Source organism: Nicotiana attenuata, unplaced genomic scaffold, assembly GCF_001879085.1.
Source record: "Nicotiana attenuata strain UT unplaced genomic scaffold, NIATTr2, whole genome shotgun sequence".
In the NCBI taxonomy this organism is placed as follows: domain Eukaryota; kingdom Viridiplantae; phylum Streptophyta; class Magnoliopsida; order Solanales; family Solanaceae; genus Nicotiana; species Nicotiana attenuata.
In genome coordinates this window covers 116,231-127,685 of record NW_017672450.1, presented here as the reverse complement: position 1 = coordinate 127,685, position 11,455 = coordinate 116,231, and the positions used below count along the sequence as shown (strand labels likewise).

Genomic DNA, 11,455 nt, shown 5'->3' with positions numbered 1-11,455 from the left:
GGAAAATTATTGGATACCTTTTTGCTGAAAATTTGGACATGAATCTTCGCCAATTCAAGCGTTATATCGCTAGTAAGAGAATGAAATCTACGAAACAAGCTACGATTACAAAGTTCTTCCATCAATCTTAAAAAATATAGTTTTTAGGTACCTTTAAAATGTCTGCCTTAGAGTTTCAATCTTTATACTTTTAGTTAAGAATTTATTAGTAATGTATTTGCTTTCTCAATATTTAACTAGTAAAATATGCATATCTTTTGAGATTATAAATTTGAATAATTTTCTTATTTTTTATACGTAACATTAAAAAAGAAAATATAATTAATTTTGGATAATTTTTATCTATAATAACCAAAAAATATTTAAACGTCAAATGTTGTTATAGGTGTATAAGCTCTCACTATAAAGCCAAAAAATATCGGAACAAACGAGATTGTTATAAAGAGGGTTGATTGTATATCATAGTATACCAAGCTCGATTGCACTTTTTCAATCAGCTTCAGATTAATGTTGATAGAAGCAAGACAAATTCATACCAAACATCCCCTCACTCAATCGCTTAAACTAAAAATAGCTATCGGGTGTATAATATATGTATAATCCATATACAATATATGTATAATCATGTATAATCTATTATAATCTATGTATACTGGCTGGAAAAAGTAAACAATGAATTTAGCCTGGTATTTGTATAAGAATCCCTAACTTAATAAGTAATACTAAAGTTGGTAAAATAATGACTCAAAGCATGATTCAACTTTTTCCATTACTAGCACGATTACTACATTTGCTCTGACTTGGGAAATGTGCCCCATTTCTCTTTCTGAATTTCTGTCCGGCGAACATGTCCGGCATCAATTCCAGTTTTAAATATGGGGAAAAAAGTTTTCTTTATTTCAGGAGATAAATCTTTTGAGCTTGTTAATATCGGAGATGTCCAGATTAAATGGTTTTCTCTTAGAGAGTGTGGCAGGCGATTCACAACTAGCATTACCATTGACAAAAACAATCTCATATGGGTTTTGCGATGCTATGAAACAAGCATCAAGGGGGAGAGGAGATATATAAAGAAGATGGGGGAGGAAACAAGAACAATATCTTTACAGGGTATATCAAAATTACAACATATAGGGCATTTTATTCCTTCAAGTCCCACAGCTCTAAATGTGCCTATTCCTTCGACACCTTTCCATGAAAACATGGGGAAAATGGCTTATTCCGCATCAACCTAAGCCGGCTTATTTCGACTAAGTGATCCATTGGCAAAAAGAGGTCCTTCCTCCTTCTTGCTTGATGGCAGATACTTAAGAATAGAAGTCTGGGAGGAAGACAAGAAAAAGTGGTGATTGTCCCGGAAGCAGAATACAACGGCGGATGGGTGGAGATAGCAGAAAAAATCCTACACTTTGTTAGGAAGAACAGAAGAACCATTCTTATACAACCACCACCACAGGACACGTCTTACTATGATGCAGCCAGAATTTCTAACTGGCCAGATCTCCCCACGGTCACTTCGACTCCCATCATCGGTCGAGATCAATCATCCATTAGCCAGAAGCTTAGTTGAATTTTTAATGATCCTTTCAACTTCAGCCCAGATCGTGAGACCATCCAAAAGTGGTTCATAACTAGATGGAGAACTGCAGCCTGTCTCAAAGTCACTCCCATGGAGCATAACAAATTTCTTTTTGAACTACCTTCAAGACAGGAAGCGACAAGGATTAAAGTAGGTGAATGGTTCTGGAACGACAGACACTTATTTCTCGATTGGTGGTCACCAACAACGGGCACACTCTCAGAATGAAGCAGACCGGAAAACCTCTGGGTCAAAGTCTTTGGGATCCCTCTGCATGCTTGGACATTAGACACCTTTAAAACATAGGAGAACGGTGTGGTAGATTTGTCGGAATAGACGAAGAAACAAAAAATAGAACACGCTTCTATTGGGCTCGAATCTGTATTAGCGGCAAGAAGCCACCGGCGACTATGTTCATCAAAGTTGGGGATTGGAGCTTTGAAATTTCAATCCTTCAATATACCCGGTCACACCCAAAACCCACCAGTCAAAACCAGAGTTAGGTACAACATCTTTTGCAAAAAAGTCGATCTCTGCAGTTGCCTGTGACGTTGCATCCACTAGTCAGTCAATGAGGGCCAACGTGAAGGGGACAAGTTTTAATTCAAAAAATTTGGATCATCCATCTACAGACGGGGCAAACCGGCCCAACACAAGCCAAATAAAAGGAAGGGAGAAAAAAGGGAAGCAAAAGTTGCGCATGAATATTGGGTATTATGCAAAAAGCCCAAAATTGTCCAAGAATAAAATATACTCAAGGCCGAAGCCAGCTACTTATTGGGGAGAAGTCGGCTACGCATACGATCCTTGTCTTCACAAATCTTCAACAGTGCATCTGACGAATCAATTCGATCCACTCTCAGAGGAAAAACAAGCGCTTAAACCATATCGCCTCTGACAAAACTCTCCACTCCAATCTGATGCTGATGATGAAGCAGAAAGAATTAGCCCTAATTTATCATAATTGCTCATGCAAACAGTATCCCCAAGGGTCAGCGGCTCGGAATCAGGATTTTCTTCTAAGTCTTTCAACAATTTCCTACCTTTCCGTGGGGGATAGATATTCTATGCTTACAAGAAACAAAAATAGATGAGTGGAGAAATTTCTTGATTAGTCAAATATGGGGGGGAATAGATGGGTGGCATGGGCTGAACTGAAGGCGTATGATAGCAAAGGGGGATCCTAATTATATGAGATAAAAGGAATTGGAATTGTGTAGACCCTGAAGTGGGGAACTTTTCAATCTCCTGCAGATTCAAAAGTTTATTAGAAGATTTCAATTGGGTATTCACAGGAGTGTAACCCTTAAATAACTGTTCTTTGGCACGCACTTGCACCAATCAGGGGGTTGTGGTCTGACAAATGGGTAATTGGTGGAGATTTTAATGTATGCAGATTTGAAATTGAGAGATTAAATTGCATAAAAAGATCCAGGGCTATGTTGGGCTTCTCAGACACAATCCAAGAGTTAGGTCTGATTAATCCACCACTTCAGGGAGCTTTATACACATAGTCAAGAGTTGAGGCTTCTCTACAAGCATCAAGGATAGATTTCTATTCTCAACTGAATGGAATGAAATGTTCAATAATGTGTACCAAATTGCTATGCCCAGAGTAATTTCATATCATAAGCCAATCCTTTTAGAGAGTGGAGATTGGAAAACTACACCTTCTTATTTCAAATCTGAAAATATGTGGCTCAAATCAGAGGGGTTTCTGGACAAGATAAAGGGATGGTGGCAATCTTATTCAGTTACCGGCAACCCAGATTTCATCCTTATCCAGAAACTAAGGAGCCTAAAGAAGGATCTTACTAGATGGAACAAAGAAGTCTTCGGTAACATGGAAACCAAAAGGAACAAAGCTCTTGCTGATTTGCAATTACTAGAGCAAACAGCAGAACATAGAGTTCAAACACTAGAGGAAAAGATGAAATCATTCAACTTGAAATTGGAACTTGAACAGTTGGCAATTGCTGAGGAAACCTCCTGGAGGCAAAAGTCCAGGTGTCTGTGGCTGAAGGAAGGACACAGAAACACAAAGTACTTTCAAAAAATGGCAAACTCAAGAAGAAGGGGTAACTGTATTGATAGACTCAAAGTGGGAGAAGAGATAATTGAAGATAACGGATTGATCAAGTAGGAAACTCTGAGCTACTATCAGAATTTGTACATAGAGAAGGAAGCATGGAGACCTTCAGTAGAATTTACAAGGTTACACACAGTCAGCTCAAACGACAGAGAGGACCTGAAAATCTCCTTTTGAGGAACCAGAGGTCCTTGCAGCCTTAAATTCCTGTACCCCAGACAAAGCACTAGGCCCAGATGGTTACACCATGGCATTTTTTCAAAAAATGTTGGGAGGTTCTCAAGTCAGACTTCATGAGAGCCCTTAACCATACCACCAACATGGTCATATGGTTATATCTTGTAATGCTTCATTCATAGCGCTCATCCCAAAGAAGAAATGTGAAATTGAGCTTAAGGATTTCAGACCAATTAGTCTAATAGGCAATATCTACAAATTAATGGCGAAGATCCTTGCTGAAAGAATGAAAAGAGTTATTGGGAAGCTGGTCTCTGGTCAACAAAGTGCCTTCGTCAAAAATAGGAAATCACATATGCATCCTTGATTGCAAATGAAGTTTTGGATTGGGGAATCAAAAATGGGGGAAACTGGCTTACTGTGCAAACTCAATATTGAGAAGGCTTTTGATCAATTAAACTGGTCATACCTTATCAACATGCTGAAGATGATGGGATTTGGTGACAGATGGATTAGGTGGATTTATTTCAACATTTCTTCAGTGAAGTATTTTGTGCTGTGAATAGGAGTCCGGTAGGTTTTTTCTCCCCACAAAAGGGCCTCAAGCAAGGAGATCTTCTTTCTCCATCCCTCTTTTTACTGTCCATGGAGGGCCTTACACAAATGCTGGTCAGAGCCAAGGAGATGAATTGGATACAGGGGTTTCAAGTGGGCAGAAATCCAGCTAATTGAGTCACTGTCTCCCATTTGCTATATGCAGATGACACACTGATCTTTTGTGGAGCAGAGAGACTCCAAGTATCTCATCTCAATCTCACTTTGCTCATCTTTGAAGCCATTTCTGGATTACACATCAACATGCTTAAAAGCACCATATACCCAGTCAATGAAGTCTCCAACCTAGAAGAATTAGCAGAGATCTTGTGTTGTAAAATAGGATCTCTCCCCATTACATACCTAGGTTTACCTTTGGGTGCTAAATACAAATCAATCGGAGTATGGAGTGATGTTGTAGAAAAAGTGGAAAAGAGACTCACAACTTGGCAAATGCAGTATCTCTCAATGGGTGGCAGACTCACTTTAATTAGCAGTGTTCTTGACAACATCCCTACTTACTGTATATCCTTATACCCTATGCCAAGCTTAGTTCTGAAACAGCTAGACAGATTGAGAAGGAGGTTTCTATGGGAGGGCAACAACACAACTCACAAATTCCCTTTGGTGAAATGGGCCAAAGTTATTCAGCCTAAATCTGATGGGGGAATGAGACTCGGGAACCTAAAGCTCCATAACAAAAGCATGTTAATGAAGTGGTTATGGAGGTATGGGTGGTGCACTAAAGAAAACAATGCCCCACATGGGTGGAAACATATCAGGTCTCTTCATACTGATTTTCTCCAAAAAATAACATACAGAGTTGGCAATGGCTCTCATGTAAAATTCTGAGAGGACATATGGATTGGTAACACAACACTGAGAGAATCATATCCTGGATTGTATTAGATAGCTAGTCGTCAGAATTCATTGGTTGCTCACAATAGGGAGGGGAACATTTGGAATCCTCTATTCAGAAGAAACTTCCAAGACTGGGAAATTAATGATCTGCTTCTACTATTTTCCACATTGGAAGAATGCAAAATTGAAGAGCATCAACCTGACAGACTCATCCGGGGCAACTCAACAGGAGGAAAGTACACAATCAAGGCCAACTATAACCTCCTATGTTCACAGAATGGGATGCTTGAGGACTGGCCTTGGAAACATGTCTGGAAGGACTAGACAACCACTCAAAGTATCTTGCTTCACTCTCAGAGAAGCTTGCTTAACACAAAATAACCTAAGAGGAAGAGGTATTGTACTAGCTAACAGATGCTATCTATGCCAGCAAATTCAGAGAGTGTCAACCATTTGTCTCTTCATTGCGCAATAGCAGGTGACATCTGGAATTTCTTCTACTCTATTTTTGGCTAAGCATGGGTGATGCCTTTCCACATCAAAGATGCATATGTTAGCTAGATTTTTTGGAGAGTTGATAAAGCCATCAAGAGGATATGGAGAATGATCCCTGTTACAATTTTGGTGCTTATGGAATGAAAGGAACCGCAGATGTTTTGATGGAATCTCAACTCCATTACACTCTTTAAAAGCTATCTTTTTAGTTAGCCTGTTTAGTTGGAACTTCCATACTCCTGTTAATAGTGTGGATACTTTTTTGGATTTTGTTAGCTCCCTGATCTTAGCTTAAACATTGTACATGAGCTAATTCAGTGTCTTCTTAGACACTGTGCACTTTTGTCATTGTAATTTGCGTCTTCTGGATGCCTTATTAATACAATCTCTTACTTTATCAAAAAAAAAAAAAACACTTTTTTCACTACTAAAAACTTATTCTATTTCCAGCATTCTTGTTGTCAACATGAATTTAGCTCATTTTTCTCTAATCCCTTTGACATCTATAACCAAAAATTAAGCATAAATTAATGAATCCAAATAGATCTCTGTTTCAAGTCTAAAGATAAAAAATTGAATTATTTACGATCCGTAGACTCAGCTATATCTAAATGTCAGAATGTGCCATTGGATCAACTGTCATATCTTTTCGAAGATTTTGCCAGTGATAGTTAAGTTACACTTTCCTTTCTTTTGTTGTCTTACTCTTACACCTAAGATACCAAATGAATTTTTTTTCCCTTTTTATCTTTCTACCCAGTGGCGGATCCAGAAATTTTAAGTGATGGGTGCTCGCGGATAAAAAATCCGAAAAAAGAGGGAAAAGGAGTTTAGTTGTGGGTGCTCACTCTATATTTATCTAACTATTTTTATAATTGTCTATGCAAATTTACTAAATCTGGTTAAAAGTAATGGGTGCTCAAGCACCCATAAGTGTCCATGTACATCCGCCACTGTTTCTGCCTTGAAGGAAACCTTGGAGTAACGGTAAATTTGTTTTCGTGTGTTTATAGGTTACAGGTTCGAGCCGTGAAAGCAGCACTAACATTTGCATTAGAGTACGTAAATACGGAATACCTTGTGTACCGGACTGCTGTTTTTGCCATTCTAATTCGCGTATGCTTTTCTCCATCATCCCTATCCAGTTAAAAACCACAGGTTATACAAGCAGAATAGCAAACAATAAATAATACATACACTTCAATCTCAAGTAAATTGCAATTGATTATATGAATTATCACCATTTGTGTCGTCCATTTAAGCTTGTCAAAGTCTAATATTATATTATAAGAAACTAGGTTATCTAACACTAGAATTTCTCTACATATACAACTGGTCTATAAATCTCTAACAAGACTAAAAGATCTCTAACCAATATTTGACCTCACGTAAATGTACTAACGTAACTGCCTAGCAAAGTAAGACAAGAGAACATTTTATTTAGAAGAATATTTGTATGTACAAATTACAACGAAGATGTATACGAGACAAACTTGACACCAGCCAATATTTCAAAATTATATTGAAGAGAGTTAACTTAGTCATTTCTCTTTCAGCCATATATATTTTCCCATATAGAAAGCATAAAAAAAAGAGAAAAATAAAATCACTGTTATGCCTATGATGACTTTAGTAGGGAAGTGAGACTAATGAAGTAATCTTCACTGCATGGAATTGTGAGACCACCCATTGGATGGTTATATCCAAACTCTTCTTTAGCCCAATGTAACAAATCTTGAAATAAAGGTTGGTTCAAATATGCTATTGGAACAACAAATCTCCTACATGTTTCACCAACATACACTGCAAAATGCCCCTTTGGAACTTGATTAGTTGTTGCTAACATGCTTCCATTTCTATGTGAAATCGATTTTCGAATTCGAAGCTTGTCTTTGGCATGAACTATACCAATTAAACTTCTTCCCATCTTTGCAAACAGAAACAACAACAACAACAATAACAAACTCAGTATAATCTCACAAGTGGGGTTTGAGTAGTGTGTATGACTGACTGTACGCAGACCTTATCCTTACCTTATGAAAATAGAGAGGTTGTTTTTGAAGCTGTGAAAAAAGAAAGTGAATTGGAAATTTTGAAGTGTTTGCAATGGTAGCTTTGAGAAGTAGAGTTATTATATATAGAGACACTCAATTCATCAAATTGTGAATAAAGAAGAGTAAGTGAATTTGGTAAACATATGGGTAGATATTAGCAAAAGATCACATGGTATTGTTAATATATTATAAGACAACATGTGCTACCACTTTAGGGTACAAAGAAGAATAATAAGAAGATTTCACTACTTAAAAAATGTGATATGCTGATATTTGTATCTGGCTCTATACAAATAGTTCACTCACTACATTTCAAAATTTACGATTGTTTGTTGATATACCTAATGGTTTTTCTCTATAAGTGAGGATCCCAAAGAGGTTGTTCTCTATTATAGGAGCATTGAATTTGGACTTGCATTATTTTAGTCGCAAATTTACAAGAAAAAAATGAGTGGGGTCATTGGGTTAATTATGCAGATTCTTGAAACTAGAACCTCACCTCAGCTTGTACATTTTTTCCTATTAAATTTGGTTAGTTACGTTGATCAAGAGTTGTGCTTATACGTTGCTGTGTTCAAGAATAAGAGGCCGTTTGGCCATGAAATTTTTTTCACTTTTTTTGCAAAAAAAAAAAAAAAAAATCACTTTTTTTTTTTAAAGCAGTGTTTAGTCATAAAATTTTCAATTTTCACTTGGAGATGAATTTTGGAATTTTTCAAAAATTTAAAAAATTCCAAAAAGCTGTTTTTCAAAATTTTCACTCACAAAACTACAAAAACAACCCAAAATTATATTCATGTCCAAACAAAACTCTAATTTTCAAAGATCATTTTCACTTGAAAAAAGAAATTCACTTTTTTCGGATTTTTACAATTTTTTTGTCCAAACGCCCACTGAATGCCTTAATTGACAAAAATTTATGCTCAAGAATTGGATTTTAACTTTTGAAATTTGAAATTTGAATTTTGAACCTGTTTAATTTGTTTCTGAAGTGGATTTATTGTTATGATTCCTAAAAATAGAATTCTTCTTCGGCTAAATTTAGTACATGACTTAAAAATCATTGTTTCGTTTTCACTTGTATATTCAAGTACACGTTGAGGAAACTGTATATGTTTTTTCTGGTACATTAAAAAGATGTTAGGATTGGGAAAGTTGGTCTGAGAAATGAAATAAGAGACTAGGGTATTAATAAAAATGAGACACGTGGCAATACAAGGGAGATTCAAGATTAGATCAAAGGTCTGGATTAGAAGCTAAATCAACGGTAGAGATTAGAAGCTCAATTCCATCCAAGGGTCCAGAAAATAAGAGCAGTTACAAATTGGGTTGTTATAACCAAATTTGGGTTGGCCCAGCATTTCAGTTTTGGACTGGTATTCTTCTCTCTTCTCTCTCGTTCCTACTCTCTTCTTCTTCATTTCTTTTCCTCATTCTTCTTCTTCCTATCCTAATTCTTTTCTTCATTTCAGGTTGAAGTCATCAATGGAGTTGCAGATTAACTCAGATTAACTATTAGATTTGTAATTCCATTGTAATTCAATTGATTGCTACTGAATTCTAATAAAATCCTTCGACCATTTCCATTTATTCTTTGATTACAATTCTAAAAATAGTAGAGTCCATTACAATTGGTATCAGAGCCCCTTCCTGGCCCATTAACGATGACAGGAGCAGAAACACGATCGAAATCTACAGACGAATCAATTAAGAAGTTGGAAACCCAATTGCAGAATTACATGTTATCTAATGATTCAAAAATTGATGAATTAGGTAACAAAATCGAGAAATTGATGGAGAAGATCATTGTGCCTCAAGGAGGAATTCTGGGTAGTGCACCAGCTGAAGGAATGCAAATCATGGGATCTGGTGGTCGAACTAGAGCTGGAGAAAGTGGTGAAACCTCATTTGGTCGATCCCAAGGGAATTATCTTCATTCCAAGTGGGAAATTCCCTATTTTGACGGGGTGGATCCTTGTGCTTGGTTGTGAAAATGTGAGAGGTACTTCCAGTACAATCACATAATTGATCCACAGCAGAAACTGGAGGAAGTTGTACTTCACCTTAATGGTAAGGCAGAGTCTTGGTTATTTTCCTATCATGTTAGCAAGGGTATTGTTAGATGGGCAGATTTTACAACAGAAATCTGTAACAAATACGAAGGTGCAACTAACAGTAAACTCAATCTAACTGGGAAATTTAAAAACATAGAACAAAAAGGTATTGCTAATGAATATTTGGAGCAATTTGAAGATTTAAAGGCTTGGGTGCTGATTCGAAATCCCACTATACCTGAGGATTTTTTCTTAGAGTTTTTCATTGAAGGACTCAAGGAAGAAATCAGACACCCTGTTAAACTACTAGAACCATACTCATTTAGTAAGGCTGTGGAGAAAGCTAGGCATCAGGAGAATATGATGGAGTACCTAAACAAGAAGGAAGGGACACAAAGAAATAAGGGCTTAACTACCAACTACTCTACTCAGATCACTAGAGCACCTAACAATTCAGTGAGTGGCCAAGGCAATAAACTGTTTGAGAATAGAAGAGCTCAAGGACTGTGTTACAAGTGTGGAGAGAAGTATTATCCTGGGCACCAGTGCAAACAGAGACAACTAAATGCTATCTTTGCTAGCACTGATCAGGAGAACATTGAAACAGAGGGCACAGGAATTGAAGAAATAGAGCCTTACTTCCAGGAAGAGGAAGTAGTAGATGAAGCCATTAGCTTAAATGCCTTATCAGGAACTGAGGTTCCTAATACTATCAGACTGAGGGGTGAATCTAAGAAAAATAGTATGTCAATTCTGTTGGACTCGGGGAGTACACACAGCTTTCTAGATATAGAAACTGCTAAAAAAATGGGATGTACTATCAAGGATACCTCCCCTATGAGAGTGACTGTGGCTAATGGAAACCATGTGATGAGTTATCACACTTGTCCACTCTTTAAGTGGAAGATCCAAGGGGTAGAATTTGAAGATTCAGTGAGGTTGATTAGATTGGGAGGGAATGAGATAATTTTAGGAGGGGACTGGATGAAGAAACACAAGCCTGTACTTTTGGATTTTATAGAGTACAAGGTGGAGGTGACTCATAGAGGAAAAAGAGTGGAGTTGAAAGGGATTTACAGCCAAGGGGAACTAAAAAGTATGTCTGCCTATGGGGTGAAACAGTTACTCAAGAAAGGGAAGACAGTTTGGGCTCACCTATTCACTATTTCAGCTACAGAAGAGCAAGAGGAAAGGGAGATACATGCAGCAATCAGCACACTCCTCAATCAGTTTGTAGATGTATTTGTTGAGCCTACTTCCTTACCACCCAAGAGGAATCATGATCATCACATTCCCCTGAAGACAGATGCTAATCCAGTCAGTATTAGACCATACAGGTACAATTTTTTTCAAAAGAATGAAATAGAGAAGCAAGTAAATGAGATGCTACATAATGGACTGATACAACCCAGTCATTCTCCTTTTTCTTCCCCTGTACTTTTGGTCAAAAAGAAGGATGGTAGTTGAGGTTTTGTATTGATTATAGAGAATTAAATAACATGACCATTAAGGATAAGTTTCCAATTCCTCTAGTGGAAGATTTAATGGATGA

General features: G+C 37.1%; 2 protein-coding genes across 2 annotated transcripts; one reads left to right on the top strand and one right to left on the bottom strand.

The window, feature by feature from the left end:
* Positions 1-7,214: 7,214 nt before the first annotated feature.
* On the bottom strand, positions 7,215-7,840 carry LOC109213257 (auxin-induced protein 15A-like). Its single transcript, XM_019377040.1, has one exon. It carries the CDS (start codon positions 7,720-7,722, stop codon positions 7,414-7,416), a length of 309 nt encoding a protein of 102 aa, XP_019232585.1. The 5' UTR covers positions 7,723-7,840; the 3' UTR covers positions 7,215-7,413.
* Positions 7,841-9,513: 1,673 nt separating this feature from the next.
* On the top strand, positions 9,514-11,370 carry LOC109213251. The gene is made up of 2 exons (XM_019377033.1): positions 9,514-9,816; positions 9,862-11,370. Exons 1-2 carry the CDS (start codon positions 9,514-9,516, stop codon positions 11,368-11,370), a joined length of 1,812 nt encoding a protein of 603 aa, XP_019232578.1.
* Positions 11,371-11,455: the final 85 nt, after the last annotated feature.

What these genes read in the sequence shown, in the direction of transcription:
- LOC109213257 (XM_019377040.1), bottom strand. Translation starts at nt 7,722, where the DNA reads ATGGGAAGAAGTTTAATTGGTATAGTTCATGCCAAAGACAAGCTTCGA.
- LOC109213251 (XM_019377033.1), top strand. Translation starts at nt 9,514, where the DNA reads ATGACAGGAGCAGAAACACGATCGAAATCTACAGACGAATCAATTAAG. An exon ending in AAATTCCCTATTTTGACGGG is followed by an intron (nt 9,817 to 9,861) that starts GTGGATCCTTGT and finishes AGGTACTTCCAG; the next exon opens with TACAATCACATAATTGATCC.